The 22,466-nt window shown below is 40.3% G+C and overlaps 1 protein-coding gene across 11 annotated transcripts in view; it reads right to left on the bottom strand.

The window, feature by feature from the left end:
- The window catches only part of LOC105468837 (ankyrin repeat domain 42), a 199,137-nt gene that overhangs the window by 152,544 nt on the left and 24,127 nt on the right, over positions 1-22,466 (bottom strand). For all 11 annotated transcript variants that reach the window (XR_011610962.1, XR_011610964.1, XR_011610959.1 and 8 more), the window contains 2 exons: positions 16,572-16,772; positions 13,887-14,012 (listed from right to left, as the gene is read on the bottom strand). Coding sequence is in view for 4 of the 11 variants with exons in the window: in XM_071075374.1 (XP_070931475.1) it covers positions 13,887-14,012; positions 16,572-16,772 (327 nt within the window). In the remaining 7 variants the exon portion in view is untranslated. The remainder of the gene's footprint in view (positions 1-13,886; positions 14,013-16,571; positions 16,773-22,466) is intronic.

Below are 22,466 nucleotides of genomic sequence, written 5' to 3'. Positions count from 1 at the left end.
GTCATTAAGAGTCACAAAATCATATTTATGAGCATGGATAATGCTGAATTTTACAAGACAGAATGAATTTAGCCCAACATTTCATTTTATCACATGGGAAATGTTTAAAAACAGAAGGGAGGGAGGTTAAGTTATATATCTACAATGAAATGCAATAAAAGGATTTACCTAAGATTTTTACTGAATATTGATTAGGATATGTTGACTAATTTGACCAATGTTTTATAAGGAACAAGACAAAATTATACAGGTGTTAGAAATTTTTAAGAAATGACTTGAAATAATTATGATTTAAGAGCAAGTTTAAAAAGGGGAAGTCATAGATCTAAACAATTATTAAATAACTAAGAAGAATGCCTCAATAATAAATACCACAGCTTATCTCCTAAATGCAATTAAAACTAAAGGAAAAGGCAGTCTGACAAAATGTGAGAAACATGAATTAAATTATAAACAGATATCAACTTTTATATGACCAATTTTAGTACAGTATAAACATACAGATGGTACCCAAGAAAAGGCTAATGTCTTAATGTACTTCTGAATGACTGGAGGATCAATGAAAAAATTAAGAAGGAAGTTGAAAAATTTCTTGAAACACATGATAATGGAAACACAACATATAAAAACCTATGAGATACAGCAAAAGCAGTACTAAGAGGCAATATTGTAGTTTTAAGCGCCTACATCAAAAAAGAGAAAAAACTTCAAATAAAAAATCTAATGAGGCCAGGCACTGTGGCTCATGCCTATAATCCCAGCACTTTGGGAGGCCGAAGCGGGTGGATCACCTGAGGTCAGGAGTTCGAAAGCAGCCTGGCCAACATGGTGAAACCCTGTCTCTACTAAAAACACAAAAATTAGTCGGGCATGGTGGTGTGTGCCTGTAATCCCAGCTACTTGGGAGGCTGAGTCAGGAGAATTGCTTGAACCTGGGAGGTGGAGGTTGTACTGAGCCAAGATCGCACCACTGCATTCCAGCATGGGTGACACAGTGAGACTCCATCTCAAAACAAACAAACAAAAAATCTAATGATGCATCTTAACAAGAAAACCAAGAGTAAGCCAAACCCAAAATTAGTAAAAGAAAAGAAACAATAAAGATCAGAGCAGAAATAAATGAAATTAAAATGAAGAAAACAATGCAAAAGATCAATGAAACAGCTGAGTATTTTTCTGAAAAGTTAAACAAAACTGACAAACCTTTATCCAGACTAACTAAGAAAAAAAGAGAGAAGATCCAAACAAATAAAATCAGAAATGAAAATGAGATATTACAACTGATACTGCAGAAATTCAATGGCTCATTAGTGGCTACTCTGAGTAACTATATACCAATAAATTGGAAAATCTAGAAGAAATAAATTCTTAGACACATCCGACCTACCAAGATTGAACTGGGAAGAAACCCAAAACTTGAACAGACCAATAATGAGTAATGATATCAAAGCCATAATAGAAAGTCTCCCAGTAAAAAAAAAAAAAAAAAAAAAAAAAAGCCCAGAACCTGATGGCTTCACGCTGAATTCTATCAAACATTTAAAGAAGAACTAATACCAATCCTACTCAAACTATTCTGAAAAATGTAAGGGAAAGGAATACTTCCAAACCCATTCTACAAGGCCAGTATTACCCAGACTCCAAAACCAGACAAAGACACATCAAAAAATAAAACTACAAGCCAATATATCTGATGAATATTGATGCAAAAATCATCAACAAAATACTAGCAAACCAAATCCAACAATATATTAGAAAGATCATTTCATCATCACCAAGCAGGATTTACCCCGCGATGCACAGATGATTCAACATATGCAAATCAATCAATATGATACATACCGATAGAACGAAGAACAGAAACCATATGATCATTTCAACTGATGCTGATAAAAGCACCTGACAAAATTCAACATCCCTTCTTAATAAAAACCCTCAAAAACTGGGTGTAGAAGGGACATACCTCACCATAATAAAAGTCATATATGACAGACCTACAGCTAGTATACTACTGAATATGAAAGCCCTTCCTTTGAGACCTGGAACACAAGGATGCCCACTTTCTATTATTCAACACAGTACTGGAAGTCCCAGCTAGAGCAATCAGACAAGAGAAAGAAACAAAGGGCATCCAAATTGGAATGGAAGAAGTCAAATTATCCCCGTTTACTAATGATATAATCTTATACTTGGAAAAACCTAAAGACCCCACACAAAAAGACCTATTAGAATTGATAAGCAAATTTAGTAAAGTTGCAGAACATGAAATCAACATACAAAAATCAGTAGCATTTCTATATGCCAACACTGAACAATCCAAAAAAGAAATCAAAAAAGTAATCCCATTTATAATAGCCATAAATAAAATTAAATACCTAGGAATTAACCAAAGAAGTAAGGGATTTATATAGTGAAAACTATAAAACATTGATGAAAGAAACTGAAGAGGATATCAAAAAATGGAAAGATATCCCATGTTCATGGACTGTAAGAATCAATATTGTTAAAATGTCCATACTATTCAAAACAATCTACAGATTCATTGCAATCCCTATCAAAATACCAATGATATTCTGCACAGAAATAGAAAAAAAAAAAAAAAAAAAACCTAAAATTTATATGGAACCACAAAAGACCCAGAATAGCCAAAGCTATCTTAAGCAAAAAGAACAAAACTGAAGGAATCACATTACCTAATTTCAAATTATACTATAGGGCTATAGTAACCAAACAGCATGATACTGGCATAAAAACAGACACATAAACCAATGGAACAGAATAGAAAACCCAGAAACAAACACACCTACAGTGAACTCATTTTTGACAAAGATGCCAAGAACATACACTGGGAAAAAGAAAGTCTCTTCAATAAATGGTGCTGGAAAAAAACTGGATATCCATATGCAGAAGAAAAAAAACCAGACCCCTATCTCTCACCAGATACAAAAATCAAGTCAAAATGGAATAAAGACTTAAATCTAGGACCTCAAACTATGAAACTACTAAAAGAAAACATTGGGGAAACTCTCCAGGACATTGGTCTGGAGAGTTTTGAGCAACACCCCACAAGCACAGGCAACCAAAGCAAACATGGACAAATGGGATCACATCAAGTTAAAAAGCTTCTGCACTGCAAAGGAAACAACCCACAAAGTGAAGAGATAACCCACAGAATGGGAGAAAATATTTGCAAACTACCCATCCAACAAAGGATTAATAACCAAAATACATAAGAAACTCAACTTTATAGGAAAAACTCTAACAATCTGATTGTTTGTTGTTGTTGTTGTTGTTGTTGTTGTTGTTGTTGTTGTTGTTACAGAGCCTCGCTCTGTCACCCAGGCTGGAGTGCAGTGGCGAGATCTTGGCTCACTGCAAGCTCCACCTCCCGGGTTCACACCATTCTCCTGTCTCAGCCTCCCAAGTAGCTGGGACTATAGGCACCCGCCACCACGCCCGGCTAATTTTTTGTATTTTTAGTAGAGACAGGGTTTCACCGTGTTAGCCAGGATGGTCTTGACCTCCTGACCTCATCATCCACCCGCCTCGGCCTCCCAAAGTGCTGGGATTATAGGCATGAGCCACCGTGCCCAGACCAATAATCTGATTTTTAAATGAGCAAAAGATCTGAACAGACATTTCTAAAAGAAGACATGCAAATGGCAAACAGACACATGAAAAGGTACTCAGCATCATGGATCATCAAAGAAATGAAATCGAAACTACAAATAAGATATCATCTCCCCCCAGTTAAAATGACTTATATCCAAAAGGCAGGCAATAACAAACGCTGGTGAGGATGTGGAGAAAAGGGAACCCTCATACACTGTTGGTGAGAATGTAAATTTGTACAGCCACCATGAAGAACAGTTTGGAGGTTCCTCAAAAAACTAAAAATAGAGCTACCACACAATCCAGCTATCCCACTGCTGGGTATATGCCCAAAAGAAAGGAAATCAGTATATCACCTTCACTCCTATGTTTGTTGCAGCACTGTTCACAATAGCTAAGATTTGGAAGATTTGGAAACAATCTAAGTGTCCACCAACAGATAAATGGATAAAGAAATGTGGTACATATACACAATGGAGTACTAATCCGCCATAAAAAAAAAAAGACTAAGATTAGCCGGGCGCAGTGTTTCACACCTGTAATACCAGCACTTTGGGAGGCCGAGGCAGGCGGATCACGAGGTCAGGGAAACAAGACCACCCTGGCTAACATGATAAAATCTTGTCTCTACTGAAAATACAAAAAATTAGCGGGGCGTGGTGGCACACCCCTGTAGTCCCAGCTACTCAGGAGGCTGAGGCAGAAGAATTGCTTGAATCCAGGAGACAGAGGTTGCAGTGAGCCGAAATTGCACCACTGCACTCCAGCCTGGGCGAGAGAGCGAGACTCTGTCTCAAACAACAACATGGATAGAACTGGAGATCATCATGTTAAGTGAAATAAGTCAGGCACACAAAGACAAACTTTGCATGTTCTCAGCTATTTGTGGGATCTAAAAATCAAAACAATTGATCTCATGGACATAAAGAGTAGAAGGATGGTTACCAGAGACTGGGAAAGGTAGTAGGGGAGTCAGAGGGAGGTAGGGATGGTTAAAGGGTACCAAAAAATAGAAAGCATGGGACTGCATGTAGTGGCTCATGCCTGTAATCCTAGCACTCTGGAAGACCAAGGCAGGCGGATCACTTGAGTCAGGAGTTTGAGGCCAGCCTGGGCAACATGGCAAAACCCTGTCTCTACAAACAATACAAAAAATTAGCCAGGCATAGTAGCATGTGCCTGTAGTCCCAGCTACTCAGGATGCTGAAGTGAGAGGATCCCCTGAGCCCAGGAGGTCAAAGCTGCAGTGAGTCGTGATCGCCCCATTGCACTCAAGCCTGGGCAACAGAGCGAGACTATCTGATAGCACAACAGGGTGACTATAGTCAATAATAACTTAATTATACATTTTTAAATAACTAAAAGAGGCCGGGCGCGGTGGCTCAAGCCTGTAATCCTAGCACTTTGGGAGGCCGAGACGGGCGGATCACAAGGTCAGGAGATCGAGACCATCCTGGCTAACATGGTGAAACCCCGTCTCTACTAAAAATACAAAAAACTAGCCGGGCGAGGTGGCGGGCGCCTGTAGTCCCAGCTACTCGGGAGGCTGAGGCAGGAGAATGGCGGGAACCCGGGAGGCGGAGCTTGCAGTGAGCTGAGATCCGGCCATAGCACTCCAGCCTGGGTGACAGAGCAAGACTCCGTCTCAAAAAAAAAAAAAAAATAACTAAAAGAAGGTAACTGGATTGTTTATAACACAAAGGATAAATGCTTGAGGGGATGGATACCCCAATCTCCGTGATATGACTATTTCATGTTCCACGTCTGTATCAAAACATCTCACATACCCCATAAATATATACACCTACTATGTACCCACAAAATTTAAAAAGAAAAAAATGATAAATGTCCCCCAACAATGCCCTTTTCCAGCTGTAGTGACTTATAATCCCCCTCCACCACACCATCTGATCCACTCCTAGCCGTAGGTATACTTGATGGATGGACTCATGAAGAGAGGGTGAAAAGCAAACTCTTTTGGCTCCTCATCACGTTCACCTTCCCACCTTCCAACATCTATATTAAAAACACCTTGTTGTTGTAGAACAGTCTCTTTAGAACCTGCTTCCAGATCCCTCATTTCTCTCTCAGTTCAAGTGGTGAAGAAATGACTAGGACAGGCTAAAAACTAGCCATCAATGAAATTTAATTTACTGTCCCCACAAAGATGCACTATGAGCACCATGAGTGAGCCTATCTTTTGCTACTGTGTCTAAATGACACTCCCACACACACATTAGCAATCAAAAACATATCTAGGATATGAAATGGGGACTGTAAAATGGATGTGTTATAGGAGGAATTGTGTTCCCCTCAAAATTCATATGTTGAAGTCCTAAACTCCAGTACCTCAGAATGCAACTGTATTTGGAGATAGGGCCTTTAATTTACTGTCCCCACAAAGATGCACTATGAGCACCATGAGTGAGCCTATCTTTTGCTACTGTGTCTAAATGACACTCCCACACACACATTAGCAATCAAAAACATATCTAGGATATGAAATGGGGACTGTAAAATGGATGTGTTATAGGAGGAATTGTGTTCCCCTCAAAATTCATATGTTGAAGTCCTAAACTCCAGTACCTCAGAATGCAACTGTATTTGGAGATAGGGCCTTTAAAGTGGTAACTAAGGAAAAATAAGGTGATGTAGGTGGGCCCTAATCCAATTTGACTAATTTACTTACAAGAGGAGGAAATCAGGACTCAAATATGGTCATGCACAGAGGAAAGACTATGTGAGGGTATAGCAAGAAGGCAGCAGGCCTTCTATAAGCCAAAGAGAGAAGCCTCAAAAGAAACTTTCAAACCTGCTGCCACCTTCATCTCAGACTTCCAGCCTCCAGAATTCTGAGAAAATAAATTTATGTTGTTTAAGCCATCCAGTCTGCAGCATTTTGTTATATCAGCCCTAGTAAACTCATACAGGGGTTTTGCTCCAAGAAACCACATTAAAAAAAAAAAAACTTGGGGGCGGAGCAAGATGGCCGAATAGGAACAGCTCCAGTCTCCAGCTACCAGCGCCAGCAACACAGAAGACAGGTGATTTCTGCATTTTCAACTGAGGTACTGGGTTCATCTCACTAGGGAGTGCCGGACAATCAGTGCTGGTCAGTTGCTGCAGCCCAACCAGTGACAGCTGAAGCAGGGCGAGGCATCGCCTCACCTGGGAAGCGCAAGGGGGAAGGGAATCACTTTTCCTAGCCAGGGGAACTGACCACACAACACCTGGAAAATAGGGTAACTCCCACCCCAATACTGCACTTTACCAAGGGTCTTAGCAAACGGGCACAACAGGAGATTATATCCCACACCTGGCCAGGAGGGTCCCACGCCCACGGAGCCTCCCTCATTGCTAGCACAGCAGTCTGCCATCTAACCTCAAGGCAGCAGTGAGGCTGGGGGAGGGGCACCCGCCATTGCTGAGGCTTAAGTAGGTAAACAAAGCCGCTGGGAAGCTCGAACTGGGTGGAGCTCACAGCAGCTCAAGTAGGCCTGCCTCTGTCTGTAGACTCCACCTCTGGGGACAGGGCACAGCTAAACAACAACAACAACAACAACAACAAAAGGCAGCAGAAACCTCTGCAGATGCAAATGACTCTGTCTGACAGCTTTGAAGAGAGCAGTGGATCTCCCAACACGGAGGTTGAGATCTGAGAAGGGACAGACTGCCTGCTCAAGTGGGTCCCTGACCCCTGAGTAGCCTAACTGGGAGACATCCCCCACTAGGGGCAGACCGACACCCCACACCTACACGGTGGAGTACACCCCTGAGAGGAAGCTTCCAAAGCAAGAATCAGACAGGTACACTCACTGTTCAGCAATATTCTATCTTCTGCAGCCTCTGCTGCTGATACCCAGGCAAACAGGGTCTGGAGTGGACCTCAAGCAATCTCCAACAGACTTACAGCTGAGGGTCCTGACTGTTAGAAGGAAAACTAACAAACAGGAAGGACACCCACACCAAAACCCCATCAGTACATCACCATCATCAAAGACCAGAGGCAGATAAAACCATAAAGATGGGGAAAAAGCAGGGCAGAAAAGCTGGAAATTCAAAAAATAAGAGCACATCTCCCCCTGCAAAGGAACGCAGCTCATCGCCAGCAACGGATCAAAGCTGGATGGAGAATGACTTTGACGAGTGATGAGAGAAGAAGGCTTCAGTCCATCAAACTTCTCAGAGCTAAAGGAGGAATTACATACCCAGCGCAAAGAAACTAAAAATCTTGAAAAAAGAGTGGAAGAATTGATAACTATAATAATTAATGCAGAGAAGGCCATAAACAAACTGACAGAGATGAAAACCATGACACGAGAAATACGTGACAAATGCACAAGCTTCAGTAACCGACTTGATCAACTGGAAGAAAGAGTATCAGCAATTGAGGATCAAATGAATGAAATGAAGCGAGAAGAAAAATCTAAAGAAAAAAGAAGAAAAAGAAATGAACAAAGCCTGCTAGAAGTATGGGATTATGTACGTCTGATTCGGGTGCCTGATTCGGGTGCCTGATTCGGGTGCCTGAAAGTGTCTGATTCAGGTGCCTGAAAGTGAGGGGGAAAATGGAACAAAGTTGGAAAACATTCTTCAGGATATCATCCAGGAGAACTTCCCCAACCTAGTAGGGCAGGCCAACATTCAAATTCAGGAAATACAGAGAACGCCACAAAGATACTCCTCGAGAAGAGCAACTCCAAGACACATAATTGCCAGATTCACCAAAGTTGAAATGAAGGAAAAAATCTTAAGGGCAGCCAGAGATAAAGGTCGGGTTACCCACAAAGGGAAGCCCATCAGACTAACAGCAGATCTCTCGGCAGAAACTCTACAAGCCAGAAGAGAGTGGGGGCCAATATTCAACATTCTTAAAGAAAAGAATTTTCAACCCAGAATTTCATATCCAGCCAAACTAAGTTTCATAAGTGAAGGAGAAATAAAATCCTTTACAGATAAGCAAATGCTTAGAGATTTTGTCACCACCAGGCCTGCCTTACAAGAGACCCTGAAGGAAGCACTAAACATGGAAAGGAACAACCGGTACCAGCCATTACAAAAACATGACAAAATGTAAAGACTATCGAGGCTAGGAAGAAACTGCATCAACTAACGAGCAAAATAACCAGTTAATATCATAATGTCAGGATCAAGTTCACACGTAACAATATTAACCTTAAATGTAAATGGACTAAATGCTCCAATTAAAAGACACAGGCTGGCAAACTGGATAAAGAGTCAAGACCCATCAGTTTGCTGTATTCAGGAGACCCATCTCACATGCAGAGACATACATAGGCACAAAATAAAGGGATGGAGGAAGATCTACCAAGCAAATGGAGAACAAAAAAAAAGCAGGGGTTGCAATACTAGTCTCTGATAAAACAGACTTTAAACCATCAAAGATCAAAAGAGACAAAGAAGGCCATTACATAATGGTAAAGGGAATCAATTCAAAGGGAAGAGCTAACTATCCTAAATATATATGCACCCAATACAGGAGCACCCAGATTCATAAAGCAAGTCCTTAAAGACTTACAAAGAGACTTAGACTCCCATACAATAATAATGGGAGACTTCAACACCCCACTGTCAACATTAGACAGATCAACAAGACAGAAAGTTAACAAGGATATCCAGGAATTGAACTCATCTCTGCACCAAACAGACCTAATAGACATCTACAGAACTCTCCACCCCAAATCAACAGAATATACATTCTTCTCAGCACCACATCACACTTATTCCAAAATTGACCACATAATTGGAAGTAAAGCACTCCTCAGCAAATGTACAAGAACAGAAATTATAACAAACTGTCTCTCAGACCACAGTGCAATCAAACTAGAACTCAGGACTAAGAAACTCAATCAAAACCGCTCAACTACATGGAAACTGAATAACGTGCTCCTGAATGACTACTGGGTAAATAACGAAATGAAGGCAGAAATAAAGATGTTCTTTGAAACCAATGAGAACAAAGATATAACATACCAGAATCTCTGGGACACATTTAAAGCAGTGTGTAGAGGGAAATTTATAGCACTAAATGTCCACAAGAGAAAGCTGGAAAGATCTAAAATTGACACTCTAACATCACAATTTAAAGAACTAGAGAAGCAAGAGCAAACACATTCAAAAGCTAGCAGAAGGCAAGAAATAACCAAGATCAGAGCAGAACTGAAGGAGACAGAGACACAAAAAACCCTCCAAAAAATCAATGAATTCAGGAGCTGGTTTTTTGAAAAGATCAACAAAATTGATAGACCACTAGCAAGACTAATAAAGAAGAAAAGAGAGAAGAATCAAATAGACGCAATAAAAAATGATAAAGGGGATATCACCACTGACCCCACAGATATACAAACTACCATCAGAGAATACTATAAACACCTCTATGCAAATAAACTAGAAAATCTAGAAGAAATGGATAATTTCCTGGACACTTACACTCTCCCAAGACTAAACCAGGAAGAAGCTGAATCCCTGAATAGACCAATATCAGGCTCTGAAACTGAGGCAGTGATTAATAGCCTACCAACCAAAAAAAGTCCAGGACCAGACGGATTCACAGCTGAATTCTACCAGAGGTACAAGGAGGAGCTAGTACCATTCCTTCTGAAACTATTCCAATCAATAGAAAAAGAGGGAATCCTTCCTAACTCATTTTATGAGGCCAACATCATCCTGATACCAAAACCTGGCAGAGACACAACAAAAAAAGAGAATTTTAGACCAATATCCCTGATGAACATCAATGCAAAAATCTTCAATAAAATACTGGCAAACCTGATCCAGCAGCACATCAAAAAGCTTATCCACCATGATCAAGTGGGCTTCATCCCTGGGATGCAAGGCTGGTTCAACATACACAAATCAATAAACGTAATCCAGCATATTAACAGAAACAAAGACAAAAACCACATGACTATCTCAATAGATGCAGAAAAGGCCTTTGACAAAATTCAACAGCCCTTCATGCTAAAAACGCTCAATAAATTCGGTATTGATGGAATGTATCTCAAAATAATAAGAGCTATTTATGACAAACCCACAGCCAATATCATACTGAATGGGCAAAAACTGGAAAAATTCCCTTTGAAAACTGGCACAAGACAGGGATGCCCTCTCTCACCACTCCTATTCAACATAGTGCTGGAAGTTCTGGCTAGGGCAATCAGGCAACAGAAAGAAATCAAGGGTATTCAGTTAGGAAAAGAAGAAGTCAAATTGTCCCTCTTTGCAGATGACATGATTGTATATTTAGAAAACCCCATCATCAGCCCAAAATCTCCTTAAGCTGATAAGCAACTTCAGCAAAGTCTCAGGATACAAAATCAATGTGCAAAAATCACAAGCATTCTTATACACCAGTAACAGACAAACAGAGAGCCAAATCAGGAATGAACTTCCATTCACAATTGCCTCAAAGAGAATAAAATACCTAGGAATCCAGCTTACAAGGGATATAAAGGACCTCTTCAAGGAGAACTACAAATCACTGTTCAGTGAAATAAAAGAGGACACAAACAAATGGAAGAACACACCATGCTCATGGATAGGAAGAATCAATATCATGAAAATGGCCATACTGCCCAAAGTAATTTATAGATTCAATGCCATCCCCATCAAGCTACCAATGAGTTTCTTCACAGAATTGGAAAAAACTGCTTTAAAGTTCATATGGAATCAAAAAAGAGCCCGCATCTCCAAGGCAATCCTAAGTCAAAAGAACAAAGCTGGAGGCATCACACTACCTGACCTCAAACTATACTACAAGGCTACAGTAACCAAAACAGCATGGTACTGGTACCAAAACAGAGATACAGACCAATGGAACAGAACAGAGTCCTCAGAAATAATACCACACATCTACAGCCATCTGATCTTTGACAAACCTGACAAAAACAAGAAATGGGGAAAGGATTCCCTATTTAATAAATGATGCTGAGAAAATTGGCTAGCCATAAGTAGAAAGCTGAAACTGGATCCTTTCCTTACTCCTTATACGAAAATTAATTCAAGATGGATTAGAGACTTAAATGTTAGACCTAATACCATAAAAACCCTAGAAGAAAAACTAGGTAATACCATTCAGGACATAGGCATGGGCAAGGACTTCATGTCTAAAACACCAAAAGCAACAGCAACAAAAGCCAAAATTGACAAATGGGATCTAATTAAACTAAAGAGCTTCTGCACAGCAAAAGAAACTACCATCAGAGTGAACAGGCAACCTACAGAATGGGAGAAAATTTTTGCAATCTACTCATCTGACAAAGGGCTAATATCCAGAACCTACAAAGAACTCAAACAAATTTACAAGAAAAAAACAAACAACCCCATCAAAAAGTGGGCAAAGGATATGAACAGACATTTCTCAAAAGAAGACATTCATACAGCCAACAGACACATGAAAAAATGCTCATCATCCCTGGCCATCAGAGAAATGCAAATCAAAACCTCAATGAGATACCATCTCACGCCAGTTAGAAAGGCAATCATTAAAAAGTCAGGAAACAACAGGTGCTGGAGAGGATGTGGAGAAATAGGAACACTTTTACACTGTTGGTGGGACTGTAAACTAGTTCAACCATTATGGAAAACAGTATGGCAATTCCTCAAGGATCTAGAACTAGAAGTACCATATGACCCAGCCATCCCATTACTGGGTATATACCCAAAGGATTATAAATCATGCTGCCATAAAGACACATGCACACATATGTTTATTGCAGCAAACATACGTGTTTGCAAAGACCTGGAATCAACCCAAATGTCCATTAGTGACAGACTGGATTAAGAAAATGTAGCACATATACACCATGGAATACTATGCAGCCATCAAAAAGGATGAGTTTGTGTCCTTTGTAGGGACATGGGATGCAGCTGGAAACCATCATTCTCAGCAAACTATTGCAAGAACAGAAAACCAAACACCGCATGTTCTCACTCATAGGTGGGAACTGAACAATGAGATCACTTGGACTTGGGAAGGGGAACATCACACATCGGGGCCTATCATGGGGAGGGGGCAGGGGCTGGAGGGAGGGATTGCATTTGGAGTTATACCTGATGTAAATGACGAGTTGATGGGTGCTGACGAGTTGATGGGTGCTGACGAGTTGATGGTTGCAGCACACCAACATGGTACAAGTATACATATGTAACAAACCTGCATGTTATGCACATGTACCCTAGAACTTAAAGTATAATAATAATTAAAAAAAAAAAAAAAACTTTATGTACATGTTAAGCCTCCTCCCCATACACATATCTCACAGTAGAGAGTTTAACTCCTGGATGACCAGCAGAAATAGATGGAGTGAGATATTCCAAACATAGAGCACAGAGCTCACCAATCTGTGGACTCTTTCTGTGTAGGAGAAAACATCCTCTGCATCCCATCTCTTCCCATTTCCCCTGCTCATAAAACCACTGTTACACATAGTGCTTAGATTCTATACTTTGAGATACATTTTGGATTAAACAATGTAAGCTAAAAACCTAACCAATGGGAACATAATATATGATCTGAGGACTGCCAGAAGTTAATTTGTGAAATAGAGTCCAATTTAAACACATGATTATATTAATAAGCCTACTATCATTTTACTCTAAGAGTTTAGTAAGAATCACCTGCCATCAGGCCAGGCTCACGCCTGTAATCCTGCACTTTGGGAGGCCAAGGCAAGTGGATCATTTGAGGCCAGGAGTTCAAGACCAGCCTGGCCAACATGGTGAAACCCCATCACTATTAAAAAGACAAAAAATTAGCCTGGTGTGGTGGCACATGCCTATAATCCCATCTACTCAGGAGACTGAGGTGGGAGGATGACTTGAGCCCAGGAGGTCTCCACCTGCACTCCAAGCCTGGGTGACAGAACAAGACCCAGTCTGCGGAAAAAAAAAGAGAGAGAGAGAGAGGGATGATTTCTATTTTAGTATTAATTAAAAGGTCATTTAAAAAATGTTATCCTAAGAAACTTCTCTAGCAGTACATTTCACATTTAACTAACATAACAATGTCGCTATAGAAATTTTATTGGAATTACCCTTGAATAAGATAATGCATGAATATCTGGCATCATAAAAGAAACATTACACTTGAATAGAGAATTAGGCATTCTATATACCACACAAGGTAGACTGATATCTGCTAGGGCATCAGAAAAAAGTTTTATGTTTCATGTGTTTCTGATTGATATTTACTTTAAAAGATTAATAACTCAGCAGCTATTGTATCCAAACTGAAAGGAGAAATCATAACTCACCTTTATGCATAGGAGTTGATCCATTATCAGCACGCTCATTAATATTGATTACTCCATCTTCTACTAACTTCTTAAGCATCCCCAAATCACCCTTAAAGGCAGCCACATGACCTGGAAATGCTAAAGCTATGAATAAAAAAATTCAGCATTTCAATAAATATCAGAGTTTATTCTTTTCCCTGTCTTAAGCTGTCATATATTTCAGGTTTCAATATTTTCTCAAATAAAAGGCTGTTGTAATGGAATGAGTTCAGTTGATGACTAGCAGTAAAAAGAGAATTATCAAATAAGATTATTACTAATCATTCTACTCTTTTTCCCCTCAGGACTTCAAACATGCCAGAAGTATTGTACCAGGACAATTTTTAGCCACATTCTCTTTCTCTCTCATACCACCACAAAACACAGGGGATGGTCATTTAAAACCCTTTGTATAAAGACACACTTGGAAGCTGGGCATGGTGGCTCACGCCTGTAATCCCAGCACTTTCGGAGGCTGAGGTGAGTGAATCATTTGAGGTCAGGAGTTCGAGACCAGCCTGGCCAACATGGTGAAACCCTGTCTCTACTAAAAATACAAAAATTAGCTGGGTGTGGTGGCTCATGCCTGTAATTACAGCTACTCAGGAGGCTGAGGCAGGAGAATCGCTTGAACCTGGTTACACAGACCGCTCCTTCTCTACTTGCAAGACAGTGAAGACAGCAAAATAGACTAGAAGCAGATAAGAAGTGTGTATGTGCACATACATATAGAGTCATCCCTTGGAATCCTAAGGGTTCTAGGACCCCCCAAAGATACCAAAATCTGTGGATGTCCAAGTCCCTTATATAAAATGGTATATTTGCAGATAACCTATGCACATCCTCCCTCCCATATACTTTAAATAATCTCTACGTTACTCACAATACCTAATACAATAGAAATGCTATGTAAATAGTTGTCACACTGCTTTGTTTTGTTTAGAGATAGGGTCTCACTTTGTCACTGAGGTGTGGTCACAGCTCACTGTAACCTTGAACTCCTAGGCTCAAGCAATCCTCCCGCCTCAGCCTCCCAGGTAGCTAGGATTACAGGGATGCACCATCATGCCGTACTCTTACTGGTCTTTGTTGTATTCTGTCTTACTTATCTGTATGTCTGTTTGCCATTACTACACACTGCCTTGATTACTGTAGCAATATAGTAAGTCTTAAAATCAAGTAGTGTTAAGTCCTTCCAACTTTGTTATTTTAAAAATATTCTTTGGCTATTCTAGATTGTTTATTTCCATATGTAAAAATGAGAAAAGTCACATTTCAGATTTGTTGAGAGGGTAAAATTATGCAATTCTTTGGTATCCAAGTATCAAGAAGATCTTATTTTTAAAAAAGACAAAACAATGCAATCCTTGCAAGTGCTTACTACCATGTCTGGCATTTTTAGTAAGGACTCAGTTTATGTAGTTACTATCATTAAAGACATTTTATTAAGCATCAACTATGTGCTAGGGATAAGGTTAGGTGCTTTCAGTTGTGTGTGTGTGTGTGTCTGTGTGTACACATGTATGTGTATAGATGCACAGCTGGCCCTCCATATCTGCAAGTTCTATATCTGCAGATTGAACAGATGGAAAATACTTGAAGGAGAAACCAATAAAAATAACAATACAACAATAAAAAATAATACACATAGAGAACAACACAGGGTGGATGCAGTGGCCCATGCCTGTAATCCCAGTGCTTTGCTGGGAGGCTGGGGAAGGAGGATCACTTGAGGCCAGGAGTTTGAGACCAGCCTGGGAAACATAGTGAGACCCCAACTCATATACACAACTAAAATATAAAACCACAGAATGGAATGAAAAATCTAAAATAATAGTTTACCCTTGAGGAGGAAGAAAAGGTGATGGTAATTAGGGAGAGAGATCCAAAGGGCTTCAACTCTATATTTTATTCTTTTCTTTTCTTCCAAGATAGAGTTTTGCTCATGTTGCCCAGGATGGAGTGCAATTGCGTGATCTTGGCTCACTGCAACCTCCACCTCCCGGGTTCAAATGATTCTCCTGCCTGAACTTCTCAAGTAGCTGGGATTACAGGTGTTAGCCACCATACCTGGCCTCTATATTTTATTCTTAAATTTAGTGATTCACTGCTCATTTTTTTTTTTTTTTTTTTTTTTTTTTTTTTTGAGACAGGGTCTCATTTTGTCATGCAGGCTGGAGTGCAGAGGTATAATCAAGGCTCAGTGTAGCCTTGACTTCCTGGGCTCAATCCATCCTCCCACCTCAGCCTCCCAAGTAGCTGATTACAGGGATGCCTCCACATCCAGCTAATTTTTGTATTTTTTGTAGAGATAGGGTTTTACTGTATTTCCCAAATTGGTCTTGAACTTCTGGGCTTAAGCAATCCACTCACCTCAGACTCCCAAAGTTCTGGGATTACAAGCATGCGCCACTGCAACAAACCTCTACACATTTTTGTCTAAAGTATTTTATAATAAAGAATCTGGATGAATGTATCGGCAATGATATGTAATAAATTTTAATATGTTATATATTAAACATGTTTATATTTTTACATATAACATATATAACATTTGCCTTATATCTTCTTTTCCTATTTCATTGATTCTACATCAATGAAAGTATATCATTATATCATCATCATCATCATTACATTATATGCTAGAACATATCACTTACTTACTTTCCTGATCTTCTAAATCTTTTCCTTCATACTCAGCCCCCTGGATAAACTGTAAAATGTTCTGCTTGAAGAACCTCTGGGCCAAATCCAATACATTTTCTCCGTTATCATTGAAAGCTTTTAAAACTTGTGTCGCACTGCTCATTCTACTGAATAGGAATTTGAAACAGTGAAGGTGGCCTTCCATGGCTGCTAAGTGAACTAGAGGAAAGAAAAAAAAAATTTAATATTTTTAAAATACGTATGTATGTATGTATGTATGTATGTATGTATGTATGTATGTATTTAGAGACAAGATCTTGCTCTGTAACCCAGGCTGGAGTGCAGTGGCACAATCATAGCTCACTATAGCCTCCAACTCCTGGGCTCAAGGGATTCCCCCCACCTCATCCTCACAAGTAGCTGGGAGTACAAGCAGGAGTCACCATGCCTGGCAGAATTTATTTTTTAAATTGAAACTAAAATAACTTGAAAAAAGAAATAACACATTAGCTCTACTCCTCATAGGGAGATAATTATCCCTGCCCCAAATGACAGGAGCAGAGATGAGACCTTTTTCCCAGCCTGCATTTCTTTACAGTCAGCCTTCTAGTCACTTCAAAGCAGTGAGTAAATGGTTCAATAGTTACACTTACCATGAGTCTAGAGAGATCAGATGAGGGTCACCAAAGAGCAGGCCCAGAAAGTTATGTTAGAAAGTGAAATCCCAATTATACAGTTTATAATTACATGATAAAATGCTTATTATGTAAGTAAAATAACTAAGTAAAATTTAATATTTTGGGAAAAAATGGAAGAAACCAATCACTGCAAATAAGAATATTATAATATTTTATCACTATGCATTTGTCACTTTTCTATAATAATTTATTCTTTTTATTATAAACAAGAAGAATGGATTGAAATGCAGGCTAGGTATATACACTGACTTCATCATTTACAGCCTTTCAGAAAATAACAGAAAAGGTATTTTTTAAAGCTATAAAAAGCTAAAGAAACAAACAGGAATGCTATGAACAGACAAGAAATTTTAAGGAATCCCTGAAAGAAGTATATTGGATGAGACTCAGGGACAGCCATAACCTAAAATTTTATGGGAAAAAAAAAAAAAGGAATGCATCTGGAGTTGTTACAAGCTTCGAGGCAATGATTACAAAGACCAAGACAGTCTTTACACTTAAGAAATGACCGCTTGGGAAATAAGCCCAATTCACATATCTTGATTATGGAGAGGCAGGGTAATGCCCAAGTGGCCAGTATAATTCAGGTGAAACAAGAAGTCCCAGATAAGAAGTCCAGAAGATAAATTGCTGGCACATATCAATCTATCCTCCCTCAGCTGCCCCTCATACTAACCCCTGCCCCCCTGAAACTGCAGATTCCTCTAACTGCTTACTCATCATTTACACTTAAAAGTCTTATAGGCATTTCTAACATATGTCAAAAGTTGAGCTCCTTAGCCTCCTCACACACATTTTCCTTATATTGTCTCCCCATCTTGGTTAATGGAAGTTCTCTCAACATTGTTCAGGCCCATAAGCCTTGGAGCCATCCTTGACTCCCCTTTCCATTACTCCCCACATCTAATCCATCAACAAATTTTACTGGCTCCTTCAAAATATACACAGAACCTGATTACTTCTCAGTACCTTTGCTGCCTCTATACTGGCCAACCCAAATAGTAGCCTGAATTATTGCATCAGGTTCCCAACTGCTCTCCTGTTTCTTACCCATGCCACTACCACACCCTCAACTGCAGTCTATTATAAACACAACAGCCAAATGATCCTTTTATTTTTGTTTTGAGACAGGGTCTTCCTCTGTTGCACAGGCTAGAGTACAGTGGCACAATCTTGGCTCACTGAAACCTCCACCTCCCGGGTTCAAGCGATTCTGGTGCCTCAGCCTCCCAAGTACCTGGAATTACAGGTATGTGCCACCACACCCAGCAATTTTTTGTATTTTTAGTAGAAACGGGGTTTCACCATGTTGGCCAAGCTGGTCTCGAACTCCTGGCCTCAAGCAATGCACCCGCCTTGGCCTCCCAAACTGCTGGGATTACAAGCATGGGCCAACGCGCCCAGCCCAAAATGATCCCTTTAAACAACAGGTCAGATCATGTCACTCCTGTGATCAAAACCCTCCAATAAGGCTGGGCATGGTGGCACATGCCTATAGTCCTAGGTATTCAGGAAGCTGAAGCAGAAGGTTTGCTTGAGCCCAGGAGTTCGAGTCTAGACTGGGCAACATACTGAGAAAGATAGAAAAGATGGAAAGAAAAAACAAACAAACTCTCTAATGGCTCCTCTTACTTCTCCAACCATAACATCTAATACTCACCCCCTCACTTCTGTTGGAACTACACTGACTTACTATTACTTAAACACACCATGCACATCCCTGCCTCAGGAGATTTACACTTGCTGTTACCTCTACCTGAAATGTTCTTCCTCCAGGATATCCACAAAATCCGCTTCCTTAACTCCTTCAGGTGTTTACCCAATTGTAACTTCCTCAGTGAAGGTTTTCTTGATGACTTATTTCAAATTTCATCCCCTCTCATACTCTCTACTCGCCTTTCCTACTTTACATTTATCTAAACACATATCTCTATATAATATATATTTTGCTCATTCATTTAGATGATTATCTGTCTCTCCCCTCACCACCACATGTAGGTAGGACTTTGTCTTTTATTTGCTGTAATATCTCCAGCACCCTGAAGAACTGAGACATAGTATGTGCTCAATAAACGTATGTCAAATTAATAAAAATTTTTGAGAGGGTTTCTACTTCCAAAATGGCCCTGAAGACGCAAGCTAGTTTCACACTCTACCAAAGAAAACAAAAACAAATATACAGCACTGAGATTATCACTAGCAATAGCCCAGAATTCAAATATGAGGATGAGACAGGTCCTGGGGCCACAGTCAAGTGAAAAATCTCTGAGCAGACAGTAACAGAATCGGACTTCCATATCCAAGACATGCCTCCCCCAATTCTGCCCAGCACAAAGCTCATGAAAATTTCCCCCAACTCACAGTTTTTATACTGGAAAAAGTGAGATCAAAGTAAGCAGCTTCCCTATCATCTTGGGCTCCCTGGCAGAAGACCTGTCCCTGCCTCAAGCCACAGGAAGCACTGGGAGTGCCTTAAGACAAATATATCCCTGAGGATAGCCAGAGACAAAGGGGAGAGGTAGGACTACCATCCTGAGTCCTGGAAACTCTGCTCTGTAACTAAGCCAAAGGAGACACCAAATCAGAGTGGCTGTTTAGCATCACCATACTAAGGTTCTTTCTACAGGTCCCCTCGGCACAAACTGCTAGCAAGCGTTCCCATACTGCTGAGATATCCCTTTTGGGACCTCCCCAGTTTGGAATGGGCTACACTCTGATTTATTTACTAGAGTCAAGGCAAACCTGAGCATAAGGTGCCATTTAGGGCCAAAAAGGAAGCAAAGACCTACCTGGAAAAAGAAAGAAAGTCAACAAGAAAATTACAAAGAATCTCTAAATGAACATACCCCATAAAAACCAAAAGAAGCCAGACAGCGAAGACTGGAAAAACTAATCCCTCAATGCAAAAACATAGATGTACATCCAAGGGAAACACAACCTACCCAAACAGACATAGCAATAAACCACTGACTGACTCCAACAAGATGGCAATATGTGAGTTCTTGAAGAATTCAAAATAGCAGTTTTAAGGAAACTTAGTGATCTCAAAAAAAAAAAAAAAAAACATAGAAAAGCAATTCAGAAATTGATCACAGAAATTTAACAAAAAGATTTTAAATAATTTTTAAAATCAAACAGAAATCTTAAAATTGAGAAATATATTTGCCAAACTAACAAATTCATTAGAGTCTCTCAATAACAGAATGAATCAAGCAGAGGAAAGAATCAGTGAGTTCAAAAATAGGCTAATTGAAAATACCCAGTCATAGGATAAAAAAAAATGGAAAGAAATGAAAATCACCTACCAGAAATAGAAAATTATCTCAAAAGACCAAGTCTAAGAATTACTGGTGTTCAACAGAAAGTGAGCAAGGACAAGTGGTAGAAAGCTTATCCAAAGAAATAATAACAGAAAACTTTCTGAAACTTGAGATAAATATAAATATCCACAAATAGTAAGGTCTCAGAACACCAAACAGATTCAACCCTAGTAAGACTACCCAAGGCATATAATAATCAAACTCTCAAAGGTCAAAGACAAAGGAAGGATCTTAAAAGCAGAAACAATAAAGAAACAAATAACATACAAAGGAGCCCCAGTTTGTCTGGCAAAAAACTTCTCAAGAAAAACCACGCAGGTCAGGAAGGAACAGGACCTTTTCAAAGTGCTGAAAGGAAAAAAACAAAACAAAACCCTGCCATCCAAGAATCCAGCAAAGCTTCTTCAACTATAAAGAAGACAGAAGGGCTACCCGTTCCGGACCCCTTCCATGCTGTGGAATCTTCGTACTTTCACTCTGCTCAATAAAGCCTACAGCTTTTTCTCTCTATTGGTTCATGACTCACCGCAGTCAGCTGCCACACCAATTCTTTGGCGTGGCTAGGCAAGAACCTTAGGTGTTACATTTTGCGAGGCAGCCAGGAGTCTCCAGGAAAGGCATCTACATCGTCACGTGGTGAGTACAATTAGACCTCTTTCACTTGCTATTCCGTCCTGTCCTTCCTTAGAATTCAGAGGCTAAACCAGGCACCTGTCAGCCACTTAAAGGCAACTAGCACAGCCACCACACTAAAGACATGGGTGTCAGGCTGTCTGGAAAAGGGCTCTCTAACAACCCCCAACCCTTTGGGGTTGGGAGCGTTGGTTGGCCTGGAACCAGTTCCAATTCTTTCGCTTTCCGTGGTGGTCCCAAAGTACACCCAGGAGTGCTCAGTGGACGTATTAGTCTCCTAGATATCCTGGTTGAGACTATGGTCCCACAAGAATCTCTCCCTGCACGGGTTACTGAGCGTGAGACAGCCACATCTGTCTCCTGCCTCCTGGGTCCTAATGTCTGCCGGCTAGACTTCTTTCCTCATCTTACAAGTAAGGTTATTCCCCCTAGGCAGGATCAAGATTCCCTATTTAGAAGTCTTGAATTCTTGGGGTGGTGCCCAGAAGATCCCTGTTCATGGTGCCCTCCAGGGTTTAGGCAAGTGTCGCCATTTCATGGCCATTTTGAAGGGCCAGTTCCCCACCATAGTGTATGGTCCCCCACATCAGGACAATTTAAAGACAGGTCTGTAATTTTCATGTGGATAGTAGAAAAGCCTTAGGACATTTCCTCCATTGCTCCCCAGATAAACTTACCCCTTTCTTGGGGCCTCTCAAGTACAATCTGGTGCATAGGCACGGGTCTTAAAGCCATTGTTGTTTCAACCATTCAATAATTGGTATTGGAGGGAAGAAAATACAGTCAGTTGGGACACAGGATACTGGTACCACCTTGAGAGGGGGGCTTACTCCTTTGATGGCAAGTGGGGACAGAAGGCTAAAGTACAGCAGCTGTTCTCTCGGCCCTGGCCTAGAGGACATCCATCACCCCCTTTAAGCTTACTATACACCTCCTGTCACTAAGTCAGAGATTTCTCCTTGAAGGACAGTTTTATAGCCAGGACCACATAAATTGGGCCTTAGCATGCAAGCATCAGTGGTGTCCCAGACCCAGGCCTTGCCACCCTGGAACAGGTAGGACGCATTGGCAGAAGGACCACAATAAATCCAACAGTCCTTGTGCCCCATTTAGTGGTCAACAGGTGCATGGCAGAGGCAAGGGAAGTTTCCATCCATGGCAGAGGCAAGGGAAGTTTCCATCCCGCCGGTAAGCATGGTTAAATCCGGTAGGTAGATGAAGAGCTCAGGAAAAGGGACCATGAGCTTTGAACACAATTGGAC

Source organism: Macaca nemestrina, chromosome 12 (genome assembly GCF_043159975.1).
Source record: "Macaca nemestrina isolate mMacNem1 chromosome 12, mMacNem.hap1, whole genome shotgun sequence".
In the NCBI taxonomy this organism is placed as follows: Eukaryota; Metazoa; Chordata; class Mammalia; order Primates; family Cercopithecidae; genus Macaca; species Macaca nemestrina.
The sequence above is the reverse complement of the archived record's forward strand: the minus strand, read 5'-3'. Positions and strand labels throughout refer to the sequence as shown.